The sequence below is a fragment of the Urocampus carinirostris genome, chromosome 14, assembly GCF_059441175.1.
Source record: "Urocampus carinirostris isolate Australia breed hairy pipefish chromosome 14, RoL_Ucar_1.0, whole genome shotgun sequence".
NCBI classification, from domain to species: domain Eukaryota; kingdom Metazoa; phylum Chordata; class Actinopteri; order Syngnathiformes; family Syngnathidae; genus Urocampus; species Urocampus carinirostris.
The window spans coordinates 19,946,370-19,973,120 of record NC_142362.1 but is presented as its reverse complement, the minus strand read 5'-3'; the positions used below and the strand labels follow the sequence as shown (position 1 = coordinate 19,973,120).

The 26,751-nt window shown below is 40.3% G+C and overlaps 1 protein-coding gene across 2 annotated transcripts in view; it reads right to left on the bottom strand.

Annotated features, from left to right (window-relative positions):
* The window catches only part of slc4a3 (solute carrier family 4 member 3), a 33,355-nt gene extending 9,941 nt beyond the window's left edge, over positions 1-23,414 (bottom strand). The window contains exons 1-11 of one of the 2 annotated variants that reach the window (XM_088353371.1): positions 23,316-23,414; positions 21,270-21,411; positions 16,609-16,783; positions 14,946-15,193; positions 12,589-12,740; positions 12,320-12,528; positions 6,712-6,857; positions 6,277-6,457; positions 6,057-6,192; positions 2,153-2,336; positions 272-377 (exon numbers count right to left, since the gene is read on the bottom strand). In XM_088353371.1, the coding sequence (XP_088209497.1) occupies positions 272-377; positions 2,153-2,336; positions 6,057-6,192; positions 6,277-6,457; positions 6,712-6,857; positions 12,320-12,528; positions 12,589-12,740; positions 14,946-15,193; positions 16,609-16,783; positions 21,270-21,308 (1,576 nt within the window). In that variant the 5' untranslated portion in view covers positions 21,309-21,411; positions 23,316-23,414. Of the gene's footprint in view, positions 1-271; positions 378-2,152; positions 2,337-6,056; positions 6,193-6,276; positions 6,458-6,711; positions 6,858-9,279; positions 9,684-12,319; positions 12,529-12,588; positions 12,741-14,945; positions 15,194-16,608; positions 16,784-21,269; positions 21,412-23,315 lie in introns of those variants that run through there. The other variant, XM_088353372.1, reaches the window with a different exon arrangement.
* Positions 23,415-26,751: the final 3,337 nt, after the last annotated feature.

Sequence of the window (26,751 nt, the reverse complement as noted above, 5' to 3'; positions counted from 1 at the left end):
AAACCGAAACCTCAGTGCTTTGTGTTCTCTCGCTAAATCTGTTGCTCAAATTCCAATGGAAATTTCCGGATCAAAAACGTTTAATGGATCAGGGGGTATACTTTAGGAGGACTTGAGAAAAACGAAATCCTAATCGAAATTCAGGAAGGCCCGAAAAAAAGTTATCATACATGGTAAGGTGAAAACGTAGTAACGTAATAAGTGTCCTCGGGGTCTACTACTATGGTTTTGTCCAAAAGCACTTAAATTTGTACGTGGTCCGAAAGCTTACCAACTAGAACAATGACAGCTTCAGCGCCTCTCGGTATCTTGGCGAGGAGTTTCAAAGACCTGGCGGCCGCCGGGTGGGTCTCCGGAGATACGGGGTGGAGAGATTTCTTGGAGCAAGAACAGAACACAGATTATCCCGGTGATTGTTCTGAGCACCTTGAGACCTATTACTGGATTTTATCGAGCCAAGAGTGCCGTTTGCAGTGATATTACTTTTTGACCTCATCAAAGAAATTACAAATTCACAGCTCGTGTATCAAGAACACTTCAAAAGAAGTGCTGGGGCAATGACTCAGAAAATAACTTGACATGTTGGGTGATGTCGATGCTAACATCGAATATTAACGTTGAGGCAGATTATTTTGCGGGATTCCCGTAAAAAAAAACTTGTGCGTGATGTGATGTCCACTGGCGAGGTTTTGACTTCTTTATGGCGTTTCAACACCTCCCCTGTTTTCCAACCGGACTCAAGCCTCTATTCCAGAACACTGAAGACCAAGATCTCATTAGCAAGAACTTCTTTCTATGCTTAAAATATTTAAAAATATAGTAAAACGGAACCTCAAGTTCCTATGAGCCCTTTCACTAGCCCTTTTTCCACTGCAAGAACTTTTCTAAGCGGTTTTGCATGCACCAGAGTACGTATTATTTGGGGCATGTTTTCCCGGAAAAAATGGATCCTGGGAAAGTTCCAGGCGATTTGGAGTACCACCTATCTACTATGTTCTCCTTTTGATGGGTACAATTATCAAGGAATGTTCAGGTACTGATAGGGGGAAGGATCAGGATCATCATTAGCCACTTTTACACAGTATGATCTTTTTGAAGAGGTTTTTTATTGTATGTATTATTTTAGACGTGTTTTCAACCCAAAAAAATAGTTCCTGGCTATTTTCCCCTTTGCTATTGGAGTGCCACCTATCCAGGGGGGGTCTTCTATTGAACACCCTGAACACTGATGAGGTGATGATTGATCAAAGCTGATAGGTTGGTCAAATTTCTGGGCCTTGTAAATACTTAGAGAATTTACAAATGTCTGAAAGGAAGTTCTTGCAAGTTGTTCCCTTTTCCAACAAGCAACCCATGAATATTGCAGACAAAGAACTCTACCAGTAACCTGGAGTTCCAAATGAACTAAACCCATTGAATGACGTAAGCATTGGTGAAAAAAAAGATGCATACTCCTCCTGTCCACAGTGTGGCATTAACTGAAAATCCCGTGTCATTTTTTGGGGAAGCGAGTAGTGACATGCCCCAAAATTGCCCAACAAATCAGTTTTAATTAGTGCATCCCTCTCCCAATGGACCGTTCAGGGTGCTCAACAGAAGAACCCAGTGGGTAGGTGGTACTCCAAAGGTGCATCATTCCCAGAAACGGACTGTTTTTGTAGTTGGGAAACTCACACAAAATACGTACTCCTCTACATGCAATAATCGTCTAAAACTTCCAGATGTGGAAATTAGGCTAATGACTCACCCAGAACTGAAAGTAAACTAGGAACTGAATACACACTGAGTAACGAGACAAATAAGAGATACCTGATCAATCCACTCAAGGACAAGGGAGCTGACTGACCAACATCAGGGCAGGGAAAGACCAAACAAGTCAGCCTCCCGACCCCTGAATGGTTCAGGGGGCTCAACAAAAGACCCTAGTGGTTAGGTGGCACTCCGAATCCACCTGCGGTTGTCTTTCCCCCAAAAGTATTCTTTGGTGAAAAGCACAACCAAAATCAAAAATTTCCTGTAGTGGAAAAGGGGATTTAGTGGGCCGACTATTCTGGAACGACAAATCAAGAAATCTATAGGGACTACTGTGATCTTTTAGAAACGTCTAAGGGTATATGTCTGTGGAAAATCACTTTCTAATGATGCGACTTACAAACAGGCTGACGAATACTTCTTGTTTGGGGTCGTACACAGGTCCTTTCCCGTCCTGGTGTTCCTCTGTTTCCTCAGCGACAAGAGGCAGGTTGGTGTCCTGGATGTGGTTGTGGTTGAAACTGCCGTGGAGACTGGCAGACGATTGGTGGCGGTGGAAACGGTGCTTCATGTCGCTTGGGTGACTGTGAGAGGAATGTTGAAAAATTGGATCAGTATTTTTGAGGTGATCATCGACATAAAAATATAGAAAATATTTTGCTAAAGGGCTTGTGAACTTGTGAAAGGCAAGTTATATCTTGGTAATAGTAATAGGTTGAGGCCCGCCACCGCCCAGAAGGTGCCAACCGGACGGAGTGGCCAAACCATTCAAACCATTTAAACCTACCTCTTATAACCCGCACCTTACTCAAATCTGGGACACCCTTTATATTGACTGCGCTAGCAAGCCTGGACCTTCCTAAGCGCCCATTTTCTGGCTCCTTGGTTCTGCAAGCGACCAGCTCTGGACTCGTTGAAATCTTCCAACCAAAAGTTTTTTCCCAGATTGTTTTTATCGACTCTGCCAGCCGGGATGTTTTTTTTAATTGCCATTGTCCCCTCTTGTTTGTGTTTTTTTTTTCGTTTTCATCTCAGAGACAAGTATCCAAACAAGACATTTTATGACTACATTTACTTTGCATTGCAGATTACATAATGCTCATTTCATGTGTAGAACGTCATTATGTTTTTGAGTGTAATTGATTGAATTTCTTGGTTTTGGTTCATTGCTTTTGTTGCAGCAGGTCTTGTAGGTTACTTTGTTACCTGTTTTTGTTGACGACCACCTTTTTAAAATGACCCATATCTCTTGGTCGCTGCAAATGGGACCTTTTATTGTCGCCGGCGACTTTAATCAGGCATGCTTAAGGACTGTACTTCCCAAATTCATTCAATACGTGGACTGAGCAATTAGGGAAAAAACACTGGACCGCGTGTACAGTAAGATCAAACATCAAGTTGGATTCGGCCATCTCTGTCTGTCCCTCACCCCCTCATACACCCACCATCCGGAGGAAAACAAAGCCTATGCAACAAGGACAGTACAAACATCTTCTTTGTTCCTTTATCTTTTTGTTTTCTTACCCTCACTGTAAGATGTGGACCTGGAGGGCCACTTCCAATTTCATTGTCAGAATATATTCAACCCATGTTGTAACAATGACATTAAAGCTATATTCTATTCTATTCTAATGTGGCGTGACAATCAAAAGCGAGTTTCCAGTAAGGTTGTGTCATAAAACTAGTTTTTTTTTACTTTAAATGAATGACTTGCACTATGTTTTACTTTTGCAGAAACAGTTTATTAAGAAAACAAAAGCGCAAAAAAAAAAAAACATCCGTTACGGTAAGGGTGTGGAAAAATCACTGAGGGTCGCATGTACTTCATTGTTTTTTTTCTGCTCCAAAACAAAGCTCCTACAGAGGTTTGCGCCAATTTAGCGTGACAAATTAGTGCCCTGCAATCATCAAATTGAATTGATGAGATATTTAATTAAAAATTGCCGAGTACTGTAGTTTCTTGTGTGAAATCGATTTGAAATTGCAATCATCAATTTCTGGGGCCGTTTACCCCAAGATAACTTGAAATTAAGAGGACAATTAAGAGACACTATTTCCACTATGTTTTTACAATGTTTCACTTACAACACCTTGGAAATTGTTTCATTTTCTTTTGAATAAATCAATAAATTAAAACACAAAAAAATGCTATTCACCTTGTTCTAACAATCAAATTTTGTCCACCAAGTTCAACAGGGAAACCATTAGGACTACAAGATCTGTCCAATACGATTTGAACTGCAAAAAAAAAAACCTGATGAATCTTTAGCGTGGGCCGAGCAAGCTAGCGTCTTAACGCTAACGGCATGTGGATGTGTTTCTTTCCACGCCGTAAATCTGATGTCAGTCTCATAATGACGCTAATGACGGAGCTTCGGTTTCCCCAAGAGAAGTTCCAGCGATATGTCGGGAATTTACGCGGAAAGGCTGACGATGACTTGGAATTTTTTCCCGATCGGGCGCAAAAGATGTTTATTAACGCCCCCGATTGGCAAAGGACGAATCCCGCCTTTGTATTTGGACAAGCATCAGTTGCTTTTGTCCCGCTAATTCTTTTTGACAGCATCAGTGTGGCTAATGTATTTCCTGACGTAATCTTTCGGATCTATACATACAATCAATTTGAACTACAGTTGTTGGGTTTTTTTTGAAAGTCAATGGGCAGGGAGAGCAAATGAGTCACGTAAATTGCATTATAGCCGGACAAACTTAATGGAAGTACCGATGAGGTCAGACCTTCTGGCAGCCATTGTGAAGCGCAACTTTTCTAAAGAATTATTTATGACCACGTTTGGGCTAGTGAAACTGCACAGGACGGACTTCAGGTTACTATTAAACCACCAACAAATATCTTTTAATCTTTTTTTGGACCAGACCTGGGTACTTTGGTCATCGAAGGCCTCATGTGCTGCATGATTTCGGAGGTTTCCTTCAAACCAAGTGATACAAATTGTCAGCTTCACCTGTATTGGAGCAGAGAAACCTCAAAAACCACGCAGGACACGCGGCCCTCGAGGACCACAGTGACTTTGTCTGTTTTGGACAAATGGTTTTGGTCTAAATCAGGTCTGATTTGTCGTCATTCTTCCTTGTGCTTTTCAGCACTTGTTTTTGTTTGCAACACTTAATACGGCAATACCTGGTGGTCAAATATTATACAGTGTCCCTTTTCCGTGAAGCATGAGTTAAAAACTCGATCAAAACAAAATAGCAGAATAATGGCCAGTAAAAGAAAGCGTAAATTTGTCCAACTATTAATTTGACGCTGGCACACTGTTGGACCTAAAAAACGCATATCAAGATGCTGCATGAGCCACCATCCGCTGAGCCACTTTGATAATAGAAGTAGCTTTCCAGCGGTCGCAGAACAGTTTCAACATCTGCGGGAAAGTTGGGACTGCGAGCCAAGTCGTGTCAAAGAAAACATTCTGGAAATTCCCACTGTGGCTTCCCTGTGTCAGCATAACCCCAAGATTAAGGAAGCTCCCAATTTCTTTTTTTCAGGAAAAAGTAGGACCGCTACCCACTCTAAAGTTTGAACAAGTCTGAGATCTAACAACTTCTGTCCGAAGTTGTAAGAACACAGATGCACTTATGGGATTGTCTTCTCATTACACACTAAAATGTGCACTTATCCATCGGTATTCAAATGTACTGCAATGAAGGGGTCACTAGGACCTGGATCTGACAGAGCCCTACAAGATTTGGGTAATAGTTTTTGCCCGTACAAAATGGGATTGAACTTCTGGGATCAAATTGTCTTCTCAATATACACTCAAATGCGGCGATAGCCAACAGTATTTGAAAGTCATTCGGTAGGAGGTATGAAACTAGCCTAGGTTACTTCTAAGTAGACCAGAGTCCCTAGACCAAAAAGGCAGTCAGGCAAGGGGAAAACATAAACAATGCCACATCTTCCCCGTCCCCCAGCCCTTCACAGGGAGGCCGTTAGCTGGAATTAAGTCCTGAACAATGAACTGTAAGGCAGACGTGCTAACCAGTTACTTAAATGTGTTGTTAGACGAATGTATTTAAAGTCATTGAATAGGGGGGTCTCTTGTGCCTAGTTTGATGGAACCCTACAAGATTTGGTTTTCGACCGTGCGACCTTGGATTGAATCCAACTGTCTTCTCATTCTATTCATTTTGAAACTTTTGGGGTCCTATCGTAAATAGGTCCTAGTGAAGACAAATCAGAGTGCCTAGAAAAAAAAAAACAATTGGGCACCGGTAGAACTACGAGACTTGGGTAACAACTTTTAGTTCCTTTGTGAATAGAAGGCAGAACCCGCTCGCTACCAGACCTGTGCTTGAGCAGCAGAGCCCTGAGAACGCAGGACCGGTCCTCAGCCCGGATTTGATCAGAAATGATCATGGTCTCCACCACTAGATGGGCAATTCCTGGAAGAGAGTTCTGTTCCAGGTCCAGAAGAATTGCACCTTGAAAGATGTAGATAAGTGATGTTTACCAGGTCTATGACAGACAAACAGTTCTGATGGACAAAGGGTCCTAGAGTCCTTTACCGTGCGTGATGGTCCGCCGAAGCTCTAAAAGACTGCGAAAGGAAAGCGATGCCACGTGAGGTTTTCCCCAGCGGTCCGTCTCCTCTTCCACGTCCTCCTCGAACTTGATCCAACGTGCACGTTCCTTCCAGCGCATTTCATGGTCCTTCTCCACGATCAGCTCGTTGAGCTCCACAAACAACTGCGGGTCCAAAGCAGAACACCGATGGGGTTTTGAATATTGCTGTGGACTTTCAACCATGACTAAGACTACTATGACAAAAAAGCAGAGTTCTGTAGCCCTAGTCCAAGTCCCTTACTAGTTGGGACTAAATTCTCACACGGACTAAGTCATGTGATCTGAGCCCGCTACAGTCCATGAGTGTGGGCCCGGTCATGAATGAACCGCTTCTACACGGAAAATCAATCTGAACTGTCATCGATTGCACCACAAACCTCATGGGTCTTCTTATCCGAAGCTCGTTTCTTCTTCTTCAGGCTGGACAACGGCGTAGAACTGTTGCTGATCCGGCCCATCTGAAATCGGGACGACTTCTTCACTAAGTGCCGTCGCACTCCGGGGTTGTCTTCAAATCTGTGACCTAAGGGAAATAGAGAAAAGATCACATCTTGGACAAAGGAAGCAGGATCTGGGACATTATTTCCCCCATAGAAGGTGACAACTTGGGGGGAGTGGTTGGAGAATGCCCACTTGCACCTAACCAGTCTTTACACATGCATTTCATTAGGCCAGTTCTTTATATTATCTGATAACAACCGAGTTTGTTCCTTGTCAGGGTATTTTGTTTTGAGACCACTTGTTAGTTTTTCTTTGTTTGTTACTTTGTTTTTAAGTCAGCTGTTCAAAATTGTCACTATTTGAGCACCCCTATCTCAGTTCCTGCTTTCTTACGTTAGGTTCCACCCGCAAATCATGACAAAAGTATCCAAATAAGTACCAAAAAAAGGTTAATATTTTGTCCTGAAAGTAGGTTAATTCGTGAACTTAGAATCTCTTGAGACGGCATTTCTCGTATTTGACCAGCTAAGAGAGTTGATGAGATTACTTTTCCAGATGTGATCTGGATACACCATAATATAAAATCTGATTCCTGTACTGTAGACCCTCGGGGTACGGTGACCCCACCTTTCAATTTTTCCACTTTACCATGTGCAATAAGACGTTTTTTGGCCCCTCTTTGCGGCATTTGTCCCACTATACCACATCTACTAGGATTTTTGTGTGCCCAAAATTTGGGGATGTCTTGTTACATCTCTAAAATGCCTGTCTGCTGTTGGCCAACATCACATGAAATGCTGGTCTGGTATTAGTTTGCATCATGAAAATACCAATATGCTATTAGCTCAACAAACCTCCACAATGCCTTTCTCACTGTTCATTCAGTTCAAAATCGTGTGTGCTTCATTAAATTTTGCAAATCTGTGATACAGGCGTCAAGAGGAAGGATGCCTCTCGTCTCAATAAACTGGCTAGGAAAGCGAGCTCTGTTGTGGGCAAAGAGCTGGACAGCCTAACAACAGTAGCTGAGAGACGAGCACTGAAAAAGCTAAGGTCAATCATGGACAATCCATCGCATCCACTACACAGCATTATCTCCAGACAGAAGAGCAGTTTCAGCGACAGACTGCTGTCACTGTCTTGTACTACGGACAGACTGAAGAGATCTTTTCTTCCTCATGCAATGAGGCTCTTTAACTCCACCCGGCAGAGTAAAGGCCCACATTAAACCACACCACCTACATTGGATATTACCGAATCTTACTGCAATATGTATTCTGTGAAGCACTATTTAGTTACTCTATATAACACGCTACAGTGGGCATTTGCACGTCACACTGGGTATTTGTATATTGTATTCTTTTGGCTTTATTATTGTACTGTTCTCAGCTCAGGGATGCTGCTGGAAATGTGAATTTCCCTTCGGGGATGAATAAAGTATCTATCTATCTATCTATCTATCTACAATCATGTATTTTTTTTGTAAAGGAACAGCAGTGACATCATCAGGTTTCTTAAAAGCAAAGCATGTCTAAGAGCATTTCTGAATACAATCGTATTAAACAAATATGGCAAGAAAGTCTTTCTTCTCTCCGATTGGTTTAGAATCCTTATGTGATTGTTTGTTTGCGTGATAAAATACAGTTTTTTTTCACTGCTATAGTAAGCAAGGCGTGCAGTAATGCTAAAGGGAGAAATAAAAACATAATAACCACGAGAACAAACCTTGCGATTATCCAGATAGATAAAGACACACGTATGGCTACCCGACGATCAGGACTATTATGATAAATAACGCTTTTCTGGCAAAAGAGACTACTGAGTTGCAATACTCAATAATAGTGGTACGTGGACGTTTTAAAATATGTTTTCAATTAGTTTTCAGTCCTGTCTCCTCTGCAACAACCTGTGACTGTATTGTAACAGCTCAAGTCATATCACACCAATGGCAAATCATATACATTACTTAACATGTAATGTATATTACATACAAGTAGCACTTAATATCTAGAATTTTTTATTTTTTTAGGCTTTTATCTGGTGTACTGAAGGTTCAGAGCTACTATGTGGCAATTTCACTTCACAATCCCCACCTTGGACCAACTCATGTCGTATGCCGGGGCTTTACTGTATAAAGTTTTTCTATCATATTTTTGTTTTGTTTTAAACAAACTTGCATATCACTCCTGATCTCGTCACCTTTGAACCTTTTAAACCTAAAAAAAAAAACTGTGAACAGGAGGAGCAGAGGTTGGTTGCCTCAATTGTCAATGAAATGTCTTTCCGCTCCAGCAGTAGCTTAGCCCTAAGCCAAATACATGCCACATGATCAATGGAAACGCGGAAACAGCATCGGTGCTCTAACGGATGCTCCATTTGTTCAATAACGAGTAGCGATACTGTATAATGTGCCCCATAGCATTATGTTGTCAGTGGAAAGTCCCATTCATTGATCACGGGGATCAAAATAGAATCGAGGTAAAAACATCCTCGAAAAAACTTACGAACAGTCTCCTCCGGAGAACCCAGTTGAGTGTGGATGGACTCCAGCAAATCATAATCGTCAAAATCGAAAACAAACTCTTCAAAGTCCTCAAAACCCTCCACCATGGAAAGCGAGCCGTGGTGCTGGGTCTGGTGCTGCTTCGGTGTGCCGGAACTGGTCTGGAAGCTGTCTTTGGTTCCATCGTGGTCACTGTCAGCTCGCTTTTCTTGTTCGTCCACGTCCGTCATCTCCTGGCAGGCTTCAACGCTAATCCAGGACCTGGTTTAATGTTTTTGCAGATCTCCGCATGGGGAGAGGAGCAACACCCCAAACCAAGTCCAGAAGAGTCCAGAAAGGTCTTGCTCTTGTGTCTGATCCGAAGCTACTGTCAATGTTGACTTCGGACGTCGCCGCATAGGACAGATTGGGTGGAGTTTTGTTTTGGGTTTTGTCCACTCGTATTGATTTTCAGGCTGTGCCAGATCAATCGATGGTGAGTGGATCAGAGTAGCATCGATACTACGATTGTTTTGTACAAATCACTTCCTCTTGATAATCAGAAAGGACGGTCCTAAATTAAAAAGTATTAAATCCGCATTTACGAACACGAATCTTGTAAACCGACGTTTCCATTCCTTTTTAGTTTTTAAGTTACTTCCTAAAACATCAAAAATACTTTTAGAATCGAGCCTGCTTTGGTTCAGAACCTCGTGTAATGTGGCCACACCGTGGTTGGCCTTTGGGTCTCTGAGGTCTTGTTAGGAGAATAGTGGTGGAATATCTTTGTATTTAGAATAAAGCTGACACAGGCATGAAATCCCAGACTATCCTATCCCCAGCCGCTTCATCCATCTAATTCAACAGGATCTTGAAGTGCTCCCAGGCCAGCCTCAAGACATAGTTACTCCTGGATTGTCGTCTGGGCCTTCTGTCAGAGAGATAGGCCTACAACCCATAGTACAACCAGGGGACAACAGCCTTAGAGAATCCCAGACTTCTTTATACCAAGCTACTTTGTCCATCTCATCTAACAGAATCCTAAGCATTCCCAGGCCAGCCCAAAAACATACTCTCCTTAGGCGTACCTAGGGACATGCCTTTGACTCGCAGTTCAAACAAAGAGCTACAACCTCAGCAGGAAATCCTAGACTTCCATATCCCCAAAAACTTCATTCATCTCATTCGATGAGATCCCGAGGTCTTCCTAGGCCAACCTCAAAAAATATATCCTCACCGGTTGTCCGGAAGGCCTTCTGCCAGACGATAGGCATACCTCCCATTGTAAAATCATGGGGCAACCGCCTTAGAGAGGTCATCCCCAGGGCCTTCTGTTAAAGAGAGATGCCTTGTAGACCTTCTCCAGGAAGGCGTTTTGACCAGATGCCCCGAGCCACCTCAGTACAATCAAAGCTGGAAAAAAGGCAGCTGTCTGAAAGTCATGTGACATCTTAAGTAGAGAAGAGTCTTGGCGGTTATTTTCCCAATGAAAATGTCAGCCACGTACATATGGATGCGGTCGTTGTGAACTAGTGAACCGAGACGGTCTTTTTCCAGACCCAGAGAAAGGACTTTCTCCGAATGAAGATAACCAGGGACTGGACATTACCCGGGCTGTCACTATGAAGTATCGGCAGCCGGCAGCACTGAATTTAGTGGCTCTGTTTTGTGTAGCCCGGCAGTCGATGATTACTCCAGTCTGGCAAGGCAGGAAAGGCCGGAGGCGGGGTCGCCGCTCAAGGGGAATCGACTACATGCTCAGTTAATAGCACCTCTTTTCCTCTTTAGCCACTAACACTTTCCCTATGATATTTTTAGACATTTATTTTCTATATCTTGGGTTAATCTTTACTCATTACTATACAAATGTTGTGGGTGCCCTTTGTTTTCATGTGCGCCTTATCATCCAAAAACTTGGGTAAGATCTATATAAATGTCGAAGGTAAATATCTAAATATTTTCTTAAGCCATTATAGAACTACAAAACAACTACCGCAAAAAATAGACCCTGAATTTGTTGATTAATTTCAAGGGTGTGATATAGCTGTTATTTGTAGTTTACAACAAGGATCCTGATGTCAGTATTTTGGAGGTGTGCAATGGAGCACTACATTATTCCAGGAAGTACTGTGCTGTTTTCCCATCCCTATATCCGTTCTTTTACGCATTTCTGGAGTAAGGCTCCGGGGTCAGGGAAGCCCAGACCTGCCGCTCCCCGGGCACTTCGTCCAGCTTATCAGAAGGGATCCAGAGGCACCCCAGCCCAGCCCAAAGAGAAAGTATCTTTAGCCTGTCCTGAGTCATGCCTGGGGTCTTTTGCCAGTTAGGTATGCCTGGAACACCTTTAGAGGGTTAAGGAAGCATCCTTACTAGTTGCTTGGGAAACTTAAAATGGCTCCTTTTAACCTAACTATGGTGGAGGAGTTTGGGTGTCCCAATGGTCCTAAGAGGTATGTTTTCTGGGGCTTCAAATCCGCTGGTAGGGCCAGTCATGACAAACAGATGAAGCACCTATGATGTGCCCCCTCTTGTACCAAGCCTCGAGGTGGATTCCGTTGGCGAGCGCTTGCAATCCTGGTTCTATGCCTTCGGGGTTCACCACCTGAGGGAGTAGCCAAAGGGATCAGGTGTGTAGAGACTCAGGTGGCAGTTAAGAAAGGGGACCTTAAAGAAACAGTGCCTACATGGGTACTCATTTCCATGGGCCCACCACCTGTGGGAGGTGCCAAAGGGTTCAGGTTTTCTAGCGACCAGGTACCAGTCATTGGAACTGATCTGGTCAAACAGATCTCTGGCAAAGGTCTACATGGGAACTCCTTTTCATGACCCACGACCTGTGAGAGCAACCAAAGGAGTAAAGTTTGTAGAGACCTGTGCGGCAGTCATGGGAGGAGGGGGCGTCGGTGTGCAGATCCTTTGGCAAGGGACTACGTGGGTACCGCTACCCTTGGTCAAGTGTGTAGAAAAATGGGCAGAGTCAAAGAAAGGGACCTGGGACTGCAGTTTTTAATGTGGTTGATTGGATTTTGGTATATTTAGCGCTGGCGTTCGAGCTGACTCACTTTTCATGTGGTCCAAGTCGACGCTGGCCAACATCTGCGCCTCGGCCTCATCCGTCGGGACCTGCTGGTAAACAGCCGTCTCTGTCTTGGTCAAGCTCCCAATGCAAATCCTTTCCCTTAGGTCATAGTTGCAGCGCTGGGCCCCCGCCAACCGATGGTGGGCGGGTTTTCGGCAGAACCAGCCAGGGTACGCTGTGGCGCTTCCCTGGCTGACGTGACATACGAGTTATTAATGCTAGGACCGAAACCTAAAGGTAGATAATGATTACCTGCTGATAGAATCCTCCCATTCCTGACGGCGGACTTCGATGACATCATGTCCCCCAGACCAAAGACCACCACTGTGTTTTGTTTCGTTTTCTGTGTGGACGGTGATGGACAGGACAGCTAACTCCAAGTGCTCTTGATTCTCCAGGCTAAACTAAGAGCAAGGACAAGATGGAGGTCAGAGGGTTGCAATGAAGGCCACTAGCTCAAAAGAGTCAACAGCTGTTTCAAAACTAAGTTGAACAAGTCATCCGTCAAAGTGTGTAATTTCAGATTTTTTTAAATAACCCAATTTTTCAAAGAAAATATTTAAACTAGGGCAGCACGGCAGCGCAGTGGTTAGCGCTTGTGCGGCACAGTTCATGTCATGGGAACCTGTCGTGGGTTCAAATCCAGCTCCAGACTTCCTGTGCGGAGTTTGTATGTTCTCCCCGTGCTTGCGTGGGTTTTCTCCGGGCACTCCGGTTTCCTCCCACGTTCCAAAAACATGCATTTCAGGTGAATTGGCCGGTCCAAATTGTCCCTAGGTGTGAATGAGCGAATGAGTTGTCTGTCCCCGTGTGCCCTGCGATTGGCTGGCAACCAGTTCAGGGTGTCCCCTGCCCACTGCCCAGAGATGGCTGTGATGGGCTCCAGCCCCCCGGCAACCCTAATGAGGATAAGCGGTACGGCTAATGAGATGAGATTTAAACTAAAGGAACGATTTTGAGCAGGATCAACAGAAATTTAAATTTCAGATGAAGTTGTGTTTCCGATATAGAACAAAACAAGTTTAAAATTTAAATGAAGTGTGGCTTCTAAGCATGATTTTTACACAGAAAAACTGTCACAAAAATGACTAATTGACAAAATGTATAATCTCAGTATTGGGTTTTTTTTTCGTTTTTCCAAAAAACTGGAGTTTTCAAAAAAAAATTAAAAGAAAGAGTGGATTATATTCTGTCTCAACTGCTGTCACAAAAGTGATTTGAGAGCTGTCAAAATGTGAAGTGCCATATTTACAATAGACATTAACTTTTCAAATTAAGTGTGACTTCTGATAAATGTCTTCAAACTGATTCAATCGATTTCAGCAGTCAAAATGTGCTATCTCCATGTTTTTAAATACCGTAAATTCCGGACTATAAGCCGCTACTTTTTTCCCAAACGTTCAATCCTGCGGCTTATTCAGTGATGGGGCCAATTTATGTAATTTTTCTAACAGCCGCCAGCGGCGCTCGAGTACAAAAGGTAAGATTTAGACCGGTGGAATATATGCGCCGAGGAAAGCCTGCAACTTCTTAGCTTGTGCACAATTTAAATTAGCGTAGACATATCCTCACCATGTAAATTGCAATAAGAAAGGTACATGACGCAGCTTTCAAGCTATAAGCAATCGAGCAGTCCGATAAAGAAGGAAACAGAGCTACTGCATGTGAACTTTGCTTTGCGAGTGTGTTGCTAGCGTGTTTTGAATTAAGGAGCGTGGGACGATGTCTATATGACAAAGTCTCTTCCCCATGCTGGAGAGGACTACTTTGAGGACATCAGTTATGAGGAGGAAGATGAGGGCGGTTTCCCGTTGGTTTGATCAAGTATCGTATATTTTTCTTAACATGCACGTTTACTGTGTTGCGAGCGTGTTCCTAGTAGCGTTTTGCTACCCTTCACAGGCACGGTTTGGGATGAAAGTTATATTATTATTAAAGCTTTGAAAACTCTCTCGGTGTACCGTCTTTCTTTGTAAATATGTGTAACCATGTATAATATGTATTTGCAACTGTATATTTTTGTAATGTATTTATTTTAGAGACTTATTCTGATATGTTTTCCACGGGCGAATCATAAACGGGGCTGAATGGAAGTGGAGTATAGGTAAGACGTGTTTGTGGACGCAGCAGACAATAGTGGATATATGTTTTTCCCACCCTTACCTTTGGAAATATACATTTTTTTTCCTTGGATTATTTTCAATGGGACCCGGACTCTGCAGGTCTGCATCAAACCTTAAGTACCGGTATCATTTTACGTTCATTTTGCCGGCTGCGGATGTTGGACTGTGTATATTATATTCAGTTACAATCGCGGGTCGGGTTTAGGTTAATTTTGTGATTGTGTTACATGTTTTAATGTGGGCGCATGCGGCTTATATACAGGTGCGGCTTGTGTAAGTAAAAAAGCGGTCAACCTCTTAAAATGTGGTGGGTGCGGCTTATAATCGGGTGCGCTCTATAGTCCGAAATTTACGGTACTCTGGTTTTGAAAATAATGTTCAAGATAAAGGATGGTATCAATGCAGAAACAATAGCTGTCACAAAACAAATTCTTACAATTCAGCTAGTGCGTCATCTTGGATCCCGGCTTTCCGTTCATATATTACCTTTGCTGGATCAGCAGCTAACTGGGCGTCCTCAACTAACTTGGTGTTCTCAGCTAACTGTTGCGTGTTGTCTTGGTCCTCATTGTCGTCCTCGTCGACCTCTTGGATGGTCGGCGTCTCTTCTGATGGGGGCAGCGACGTTTTCCTTTTCCGACGTCGTTTTTTGCAAACCCGTTTTCGGAATCGTTGCTGCGCCGGCAAGCGCGTGGACAAAGGGTGGTGGGTGTGGTGGACCGTGTGGCGGTGGTCTGGGTTCACACAAGCGCAAATCGGGTCATGGCCTTACATGGTTTGCTCAGATAGACTTAGAGCTAGGTAATTTTCCAACATATCTTGTGTTTTTTCCTTTCATGTTTTGTTCTGTTAGAGCTGGTTGGTGTTGTAACAGTATGGAGTTGTTCAATCCATTCAGGAGTATGATTCCATACGTCCTCGTTAGTTTCCAAAATATTTTGTGTCATCTTATTTCATGTTTTGTTCAGTTAGAACCAGTTGGTATTCCAACATTTCTACATTCTTTTCGTTTCATGTTGTGTTCATATGGTATTCCGATACACTATGTATCATGTCCTGCATTGTCTAATTTCATGTTAACTCACATAGAGCTTGTAAGTAGTGTTCCAACATATCCTGGTTTGTCTTACATTCATGTTCTTTCCAGTTAGATCTGGTTGTGTTGGAACATTATATGGTTGTTCTATCCATGAATGAGTATGTTTCCTTGCGTCATCTTCTCTTCATTTTTAGGTTAGTTGGAACTAGTTGGTATTCCATCATAGTCTGCACTGTCTCTCCTTCATGTTTAGTTCAGTGTGAGCTATTTTGTGTTTTAACATACAGTGCATTGCCTTACTTTCATGTTTTGTCCAGTTGAAACTGGTTGGATTTATAAAATATTGTAATTGTTCTATTCACACATGATTATGATCCCCTTGTCCTTTCTTTTGTTTTGTTCTGTTAGAATTATTTAATATTACAACATATCCCGTATTTTATCAACAAGCTGGTTAGTGTTCCAACATTATATTTAATGGTCTGGTTTTGTCTGACTTTCAAGTTTTTACCTGCTAGAACTAGTTGGTGTTCCAACATATACGTTGTTGTTTTTCGTTCATGTTTTGTTCAGTTAGAGCTAGTTACTGTGACAATGTTGTATTTCATTGTCTTGTCGTCATTGCACTCTAGTTTTTGTCCCGTCTATGGTTGGGAATGTTTCTTGGGCCCTCTAGTTTTCATTTTCTGTGCTGTCAAAACTAGTTTGTGATCCAACATAGCCCGTGTCATTTTCTTCCATGTTTTGATCATTTATATCTTGTTAGTGTTTCATCATGATGCAGCAGAGGTGCAATAGTCAAGCCTGTGTGGGAGTAGCTTTGAGTACTGAAGATCCTAGTAAATTCCCTTTTGCTCTGTTTCTATACACTATCTGATACAGATTCCTTGACTGTAAAAAAATAATTTTCTAAAATTTGATTTAAATTTGGGGCCACATTTATGGTATTGGCTAGTCCGGCCGCACTGGATCATGACATTTAAGTGGATTGTCTGTGTCCACTCCCCCTGCAAGCTAACCCTGCATGTTTGTGGCGTTTTTGTGGATTGTACCCAAATGCGTCCAGGAATGAATAGCTTGAAAAAAAAAATTTTTCGTGTGTGGACGTACACTCAAAATCTTTTTCGGTGTAGTTGGGGCCAATGCGGTCAGCACTGGTGGACGCCGACTCGCTTATAATGTCGGCAAAATATTTAACTGACAGCGCAGTGTGCCAGTCCTCGTCCTCGCTTTCTTTCTGGTTGGCAGCCCATTGTTCTTCCTTGTCGTCCTCTTCCTCTACAACCTAAAAAAATAAAAGGTAAATACAAGGTTCATACCACTTTTTCACGGCCAAATTCAAGAACTTTTTAAAGGACTCTTAAAGCAAATTTTCCAATTTCTCCAGTGCCATTAAAAGAAAGAATCCAGCGTGAATCGTTCATATTACAGAATCCAAAATATATCAGCATTTATATGTCACCCAATATAGATGTTGGGTAATATTTAGCTTATATTTTCAGTTGCAGAAAGTTCTTCCCATTTTAATTTGCCACTGGGAAACGCTACCATAATAAATGTCCATAATAGATACTTAACCCTTGTACTAATACACATTTAATGGTGCCCTGTTTAGGTGTAGCATGCACCTGTGCCCTCTTGGGTGCAACTCGTAGGGGGCGATGATGCCTAATAGGACAATGTCATACAAGCTAATGCCAGCTGCTGTTAATCATGCAGAAAAAGAAGTAATGTCAGAAAGAAATGCATTGGCAAAGCCAAGCCACCAAAAAACAGTGTCGACTGGATTTTCAAACCGATTTGTTGACAAACATAGCAACAATTTCAAGCATTTACAAACACTCAACCCAAAATTCAAGCACATATCAATCCCCGAAAACACAACATTAAAATTCAAGCATTTTCAAGGATTTCAAACACCTGTACAAACCCTTAAAATACAGAAACTTTTTTTTTAAATGTCAAGATTATCCCAATAGAACCATATAAACTGTCCGTCTCTCATTCTCTGACAGATATTTATTTATCTTTTAATTGATTCATCAAAAATAGTAGCTGTCATGTAAAAAATATTTATGTCCAAAATCTTTTTTTTCCCAGTAGGATGAAAAAAAAATTTTTTTCCTGAAATAAATGTTGTTGTTTTCTGCTAACTTATTTTGTTTTTATTTCATTATTATTATTTCTTTATTATTAAGTTTTGTATTTTTATTGTTTTATCCTTGCGTTATGATTTAATCATTTCTTTTTTGCTTTAAATCTTTATTCGTTTATTTTCTTTTATTCTTTTATCGTCATTTATGTATGTATTTTTATTTTAATTTATCCCTTCAATGTTTTTGATATTTTTGATTTTATTTCATTAGTTATTTATTTCATTTTAATTTCATCATTATAATTTTTTGTTATTCTGGGTGGATGTGTTGTTAGGGCGCAACCTCCCCATGAGGAGTTTGCATGTTCTCCCCGTGCTTGCGTGGGTCTGTTCCAGGCACTCCGGTTTCCTCCCACATCCCAAAAGTATGCATGTAAGGTTAATTGGCCGGTCCAAATTGTCCTTAGGTGTGAATGAGCGAGTGAGATGTCTGTCTGTGTGTGCCCTGTGATTGGCTGGCAACCAGTTCAGGGTGTCCCCTGCCCACTGCCCAGAGATGGCAATGATGGGCTACCGCACCCCAGCGATCCAACACCCTCATTTTATATCATTTTTATTTTTATCCGTTAATTATTTATTGTATGTTTTCTTCAAAAATATTTTTTTATCTTATTTAATATCATTTTATTATAATTGTATTTACTGTTATTATGTTGTGAATTTCCTTTGTTTTATTTTGTCACTTTAAATTCTATTTTATTTAAATTTGTGAATTGTTTGTTCTTTTATTTTCATTTATTTTATGGGTTTTAATTTTGTTCTTTTATTTTTAATGCATGTTATGGATTGTAATTTGATTCATTCAATTTCTAAAAAAATATATATCAATTTTTAAATGATGATTATTTAATTTTATGTAATAAAAATTTGGATTTATTTTGTATTGTTTTGTGTTATATTTTGCTGCGACGTTAAGTTTGCCTCGTTTCAATTGTAATTTTTCTGTTTGGTCAATGCTTTGGCGCTCTCTAACGGCCACATCTTGCAAACATCCAAGAGGAAAATATAACGAATAGTTAAGTTTCCTTTCGTCTAACGATCTGTAAAATGCTTTCATTTTTGTCGTTTGCTTTTGAAAAATATTATTTAACTTTAGAAAAAAAAGAGCTAATCATTTTAAGAGGACTTTCAAACGTAAAAGGCAACTTTTTACATACATTTTTGACCAATAAAATAATTTTACTCTTAAATTTCATGCTCATCATATCAGCCGGTAAATTGTGTGCTGCGGTATTGTCTAAAAAAAAAATTTTAAACCGTGATTTTTTTTTTAATTGGCAATAATTGACACAAATAAAGCAGGAATTGTTTTTAAATCTACCAGGGATTCTGTTGGATGCCCGATTTTTTTTAACAACTCATATGAGTCTAATGCTTTGCTGCTCTCATATTTCTTTTCCATCAAATCATGATGAGTGATGCAGGGACAGGAAGCGTTGAAAGCCATTAAAAATCTTTTTACTGGTATGCTTTTTCTCCTCCCCCCAAAAATCTAAAAAAATATATATTTTTTAGGCCTGTCAAGTGAGTTTTCGTGTGTCTCTGTGGCAGATGGCGCAACTCTCACCAATCAACACCCACGGGACGTGTTTAGTGCAGTGAGGGAATGGAAATAATAAAACATTTTGAGCTCACAAGTTTGTGAGTATCAGGGGATGTTGCAAACAATTGATGTGCTCCATTTTCTGGTATACATATCTCATACCTGTCAACCTGTACATTTTTGCCGTACGAAGTACGTTTATTATGCATTTTAAGACGTGTAAGACGTACGAGAAAATTTGTACGGAAAAACGCAAATTTGTCAAATATGGGTACCATCCGGTATACACCGACTATCACGAAACGGCAAATCAATCAAGTCAAACGAGTTCGCCGCGTTAGCCTCTATCTCGGAATCGTTTTTTTCGTTGCAAACGAAGCGAGCGGTTTGATGCTACCGCCTGGGGATTTCCCGTCATGCATCATTCCGTGGTAGTTGTGTAGTGAAAGGAAGGCCGTCTCTTTTTAGAGAACCGGCTTTTTCAGCTCAACTCGTTCAAGAGAGACGGCTCTCAAACGGCTCACTTGCTTTATGCATTATATTACGAATTCATACCTGTCAACCTGTAAGTTTTTGCCGTACAAAGTACGTTTATTATGCATTTTAAGACGTGTACGAAGTACAAGAAAATCTGGACAGAAAAACGCAAATTTGTCAATGATGGGTACCATCCGGGATACAGCGACTATCACGAAACGGCAAATCAATTAAGTCAAATGAGTTCGCCGGCATATAATTTTTTTTCGTTGCAAACGAAGCAAGCGTATGATGCTACTATACGCATGCGTCTGCCGCTGTAGTGCCTAATTTCGACTCCCCTGGAAAATCTTCCCCCCCTCGCGTGTTCGCGCATTCTGCTGCGCTTCCGACAATAGCAATCGCATTCTATATAATACGCTTAAAACAATAAAGCTATTGTCGGAAGCGCAGCAGAATGCGCGTTTACGCCAGGGGGGAGGATTTTGCAGGGGAGTCGAAATTAGGCACTACACATCAATGGTTGATATTGTAGTTTGGTTTACAAAATAGAAATGCCAAATAATGTTTTCCTTCCAAAAATATCTTTATTTACAAATTGAAATGTAAAGTGTTATCAATAGATATTTTAGTTACGCTGATTACAATTGTTCTTGTTTTTTTTGGTTGTTTTTTTTAATTAAGAATATGTACAGAATTATATAACGAAACACATGTACAATATAACATGTTAAACTACATGAATAAACACGTTTGGAAAAAAAATGGTTTAAGATTATGCACACCGTATATAAATCACTTTTGAGAACTGTTATGCACTCTACCGTAAAGCTTATTATGCTGAAATAAGCTTTAGGGTAGAGTGCATAACAGTTTCAATACGAGCGATTTGAATAGAGAAAGGCAAAATAAACATGTTACCTGCTCAAAAGTGATTTGTATACGGCGTGCATTACCGTTCGATTACATTCACAACAAATACAAAGACGGAATGGTTTAAGTTGTATTACATTCCCAACAAATGCAAAAGGAAGTGGTTTTGGTTATATGTTTGCTATAACATTCCCGAAAAGTGATATAAAAGTGAGAGAAAACCAGGTAAACGTGGTTATAGTAGCGAGGGGATGCAAATCTCGGCAGGGATGCATTTCTCGGCATAACACCGGCCCAAATTATCCCTATTGTGAATGTGCGAGTGAGTTGTCTAACTCTGTGGTCCCTGCGACTGGCTGGCAACTAGTTCAGGGTGTCCCCTGCCCACTGCCGGAAGACACCTGGGATGGGCTCCAGCACCCCCGTGACCCTACTGAGGATAAGCGGTGCGGATAATGAATGAATGTATTTTCATTCATTTAATATTTTTGTATTAGGGCAGCACGGCGCCGCAGTGATTAGCGGGTGTGCGACACAGTTCTGAGGTCATGAGATCATTCCTCCTGTGTGGAGTTTGCATGTTCTCCCCGTGCTTGCGTGGAAGCATGAAAACTCCAAACAGGGGGTTTGATATCACGACTTTAGAACTGTGCCGCACACGCGCTAACTACTGCACCGCCGTGCTGCCTGTGTAAACAATTAGAAAGAAATGATGAATTTTACCCTCAGGTTAATCTCAGGATCAGGACGGCCCACCGCCATTGGATGAGGCCCGATGGGCGGGAGGAGGCGGGGCCAACCGGAAAGGGGGCGGGAACAGCACTCAGCCCTTCTCTTTGACGCTTGGCCTTGGAGGTGGCATTACCTTCACAAGTAAAAAAAATTATATATACTCATTTTCTTTCTGTCAAAATTAAGAAAACTACGGCCACAAACGGCCCAATAGTTTTTCATTGTCACTACAAAAAAAACTGCAAAAACCATATTTGAAAAAATGATTTTTGTTGCTGCTCTTGTTCTGTACCTCAAAGAAAAAATATTATTGATCGAACATCATTTACGGCATTGTGTACATTCAAATGATTTGAGTGTAAAAATTAACAATTTTGAATGAATCCACCAATTAATTAATATTTTGGATATTGAGGTTATTGTTAGCTTCTATCATTATGTATTGTGAAATAAGCATGGTTGAAAATGATTATATTTGTCTGTTATATCGTTTTATTATTACATTATTTTCATTGTACTATATATATTTTTCTGAAATCAAATAAGAATAATCATTTTACAGTAATCTATCACCTGGGTAAACAATTCATATATTCATATATTCATATGATATTTTGTAAAAATAATGTTAATGTTAATAATATTGTTTCTAAATATTATTATAATTATTATCATTATTATTATAATTAATAATGAAAGTTTGGGATGAATCTACCTTGGTACATATTTTTTATATTAATATTATTTATTGACATCATGAATTTCGAAAAATATATACAATTCTAAAAGATTTTTATCTTTTTTCTCAAATCACAGTATTTTCTTTGTATATTCAATCATAATACATTTTGCAGGAATCCACAAAACGTGTAAATAGTTTTCATATTTAGATATTTGCTTGGTATTATTATAGATTTCAAAATTATTATGATTACAAAAGTAATATACCGTTAGTTGTTAAATATATCTTTGTTATCTTTATTATTATTTTAATTGAATGATAATAATAATTTACCGAAAAATCCACCTAGTTATAAATCATTTCTTTTTTTTGAAATTTTTCTACATTTTCAAACAACCTTTTTTTTCTTTTTTTTTCTTTTCTAAAAAAATATAAATGCAGAAATCCACCCAGTTATAAATCGTTTTTTGATGATATCAAATTTTCATCCTGTGCGGTCCTTCTTAAGATTTCTTCATTTACCTCATGTTGAGGTTTTGAGTTTTTCCTTGCCCTCATGTAGGTTTTAGATCAGGGGATGGTGTAGTCTGTAGTCTGCAATAGTATTTGGTCTGTGCAGCCCCTTGAGACTCTTTGTGATAAAGGGCTGTACAAATAAACTTGACTTGACAAGTAATATTGCTCCCCATGGTAAGGCGCCCGCTTTGAGACTGGGAGGTCGGTGGTTCGCGCCCCGGCCGAGTCATTCCTAAGACTTAAAAAGTGGTCGGCGGCGCCCTCTGTTGGCTGCGGCTGCATCGGCTCGCTACAACGGGTCAGGTGCAATCGACATTTCGTTCTGTGTACATTGTTACACAGAATGACAATACAAGGAAATTATTATTATTATATTATTATTATTATTATACCCTCACACCTTCCCCCTTCTTCATCACATACAGGTAAGAAAATAATCCCGCCTTCATGTTTTCATCTGAATTCTTTGAGCACATCAACAGTGACGTCACCATCATCTTTAACGTCGCGTCATACCTGACCTTGCAGGCACCCCACTTTCGTATCCCGGATATGCACGTGCACGTTTACACCACGTGCACGAGCAGACGTTGTTTCACAATTATTTTTATTTTTACGCCACATCAATTATTCGTCTCCATGTTGCACATCGACGACGCAATACGTCATGGAAATCCCTCGTTAATGCTAAAAAAATAGCATCGAATATGCTAAGCTAGCATTCTGCAACAAATATATAAATATATTGATAGATATAAGGCTAACATTTCGCGCACCATGCGCGTCCCCGTGTGCGCACTTCTCAGCCTATTCTTTAAAGCGTGCATTTGTTTTCCTACCTGAGATGTTTTGCAGAAGAATCTGCAGAAAAAATAAAACGGGAAATTAGAGAAGGGAGCTGCTCCAATAAAGCAGCCTCGTGGGCGAGCTGGTATATATTTTTTTTTTTTGTGGACCGGTTGGCAAAAAAAAATGATCGTGATCACGTGACCGTGGAGGACATCATGCAAGCAAGGATCGATTAAAAATTGTTTTCTTTGTTATTTGTTTATTTCTGCGGCAAATAAAATGGTGAGCGTGCATAGTAACGACAACATAATAATAAGAATTGATAATCATGAAATGGCTACTTTCATCTTCAATGCCGCAATGCTACCAGGGTTGGGTAGGGTTACTTTAACTTGATTACTTTCAATTACTTTTGGATTACTCCAATACCAAATATGCTAATAAAAGACAAAAGAAACTAAATGTGAATAAAATTACTAAATTTAGTACAGGCTTGGGGAGTAACATGGAACGGCAAAAATGATGTTGGCAAGCTGTTTGGATTCATTTTCATTTTGTTTCTGTCGCATTTTATGTTAGTTTTGCCGGAGCTCAAAGAGATCAACGCCAGGAGAGAAAGCTTACCACGTGTTGTGAGTCATCGTTTCTTGTACATGATTCAATTGTTTGTTTGTTTGTACATGATTCAAATTGAATCGTTTCTCCGGCGCCGTCACGAATGGCAGCCACTCCAGCAGCTCCCGTGTTATTTTCGATTGTTCTCAGTTATTTTCGATTGTTCTCAGCTTAGGGATGCTGCTGGAAAAGTGAATTTCCCTACGGGGATGAATAAAGTATCTATCTATCTATCTATCATTTTATTCATTATTAGTTTGTCTTTTATTAGCATATTTGGTATTGGAGTAATCCAAAAGTAATTGAAAGTAATCAAATTAAAGTAACCCTACCCAACCCTGTTAGCTACTGTATCTTTCCAACTTATTTACCTTATAAATTGACAGTTAAAGCGGATCCCATGAATATAACTGTAGGGCAGTGAGTGAAGGGTGCCACTGGGGGGCGCGCTTTTACTTTCTATTGTTGTGATTTTCCTCAGGCAATTAAAGCAGGTGTTTATTTTGTCCTCATCAACACCCCTTATTTTGATTTCGTCTACCTGTGCCGCCATTTTCACGTCAGTGTTTCTCTTGATTTTACAAGGTGAGGACCTTATTTGTTGTCTATGTAAAATACAATTTCAACATGCTGCATTTGTGATTTATGTTATTAACTTATGCTGTTAAGTGACAGTGCCACGTTTTGTTGTGTAAATGTTTGGTAGAACGTTATATTTTTGCAGACACGTTATGAATCAAAGGCTGTACTTTTGTTAGGTCAAAAGTGGAAAAACTCACTTTATATTGGCCGGTAAAGAGAAGGGTTACATAACCATAAACTAATATTCAAAAATATATATATTTATAGAAAATAAATCAAAATCGGATAGTGTACAGGAAGGATGTCAAAGTCAAAATTTGACTACAAGCTGAAAGGCCTTTTTCAATGTTAAAGTGCCCCTTCAAAAATAATTATTTGTGAAATATGTTTTCATATACAGTGGAACCTCGGTTCTCGACCATAATCCGTTCCAGAACCCTGTTCGAGAACCGATTTGTTCACCGAAATCATTTTTCCCATTAAAAATAATGTAAATCGTTCTAATCCGTTCCAACACCTTGAATGTTTACCATGAATGTTTAACGTAAACATGAAGCTAACCCAGGATAATCGTACTTTTGCGTTATCGTAATCTTCCGTACGAAAGATTATGCTAACATGAACGTGTAAAAATAATAAAATCAGGTCGTTTACAAGTCATTTAGCACCACAGGTGGCTAGCGCTTCATTTGAAAGGGGGCTCCGTTCCAACACCCTGAATGTTTACCTCGAATCATAAAGCTAACCCAGGCTAATCGTACGTTCGCGTTATTGTAATCTTCCGTACGAAAGATTACGCTAACACGAACGTGTAAAAAATAAAAAAGATAAAGAAAAGAATAATGAATAGGATTTCTTACCTTTGTGGTGGTCAGCAGAAGGCGCATGCTGTATTCCCTAGTAAGATCGGAAACTCTCACACCTCTTTCATATTTAGCTATATGTGTCTTTCTTAAAGGCAATAGTTGTACGAACAACTTTTCTTTTTTCACCTGTCCTGCTTGCACCGACCTTCTTCGGAGGCATAGTTAGGGGCTAAAACACTTCGTTCACCGATATTAAAAGCGAAAGCAAAAAGAGGCAAGTGCGCACGTGATAGAATAGATAGAATAGAATAGAATATACCTTTATTGTCATTGTTACAAATGGGCTAACATATTGTGACAACGAAATTGGGCATGACACTCCAGTTTTACACATAGTGAGGGTATGAGCAAGAAGATAAAGGAACAGAGAAGATAATGTTATAAAACAAGGGGAATAAGGCTATAGTTATAATTTACATGGTATTTACACAGCAATGTCAGCATGTGGGATGTTACATACAGGGTTGTCGTGATAACGTTGTATCGTAACGGTTGTGCAATATTGCATTTGGTGCAAAGTCATCATGGTGCAAAAATAGTCCGCATATACATTGGTGCAAGCATAGACATCATAGTGCAGCATAGACATCATAGTTGGTCACGAGGGGTGGGGGGCGATCTACACCCGTACGCCGCTCAGCATCGCACTCTAGCATACGCACTCACACATTACCGGCGTTCGAACTCCGAATTTCTGACCGAACAGCGAAGCAAGAATTTCTCGAAATTTTTGGTCGAACACCGATTTGTTCGAACTGAGAGGCGTTCGAAAACCGAGGTTCCACTAGTTTACAGGCTGGGGTCGTCGTTGCTGTCATACACTTTCCGGACAAATTTCAACATGTTACCTAGCGTTCTCTTTTATTGATGTTTACTATTGTTTGTGTACTCTAACTCAATGCAAGATCTATTCCGCCCTGGTCATCCTGGAAGGGGGATTACCACTTGTGAGGCCCCTTCTCAAGGTTTATTTTTTCCTCACGGTGAGTTTTTCCTTGCCCGCATTTTGGTTTAAGATCAGGTAATTGTGTCATTGTAATCCTGTGCAGTCCTTGGAGACATTTTTGTGATTAAGGGCTATAAAAATAAATATGACTTGACTTGACTAGTGATATGTTTTGTTATTTCTTGGTCTTTTTTCATGATTCCATATTTATTCCCTATGCTTGATCTATAAAAGTATAATTTACTGACCACCACAAAGTTTTTTATTAATTTATTTTAGTGTTTTCAAATGCCAAGGAGATGCACTTTTGAAAACACTTCATTATATTTTCATGCTTTTTATTTGAGTTTGTTCCACAGAATAAAATGTCCAAGACTGATGATTCCATACTTTTTGCTAGGAGTTTTAGTAGGAAGTAAAAATGTGTCTCAATTTTGACATGAAAAAAAAATCCAAACCTTTAGATTATTCTTTTGG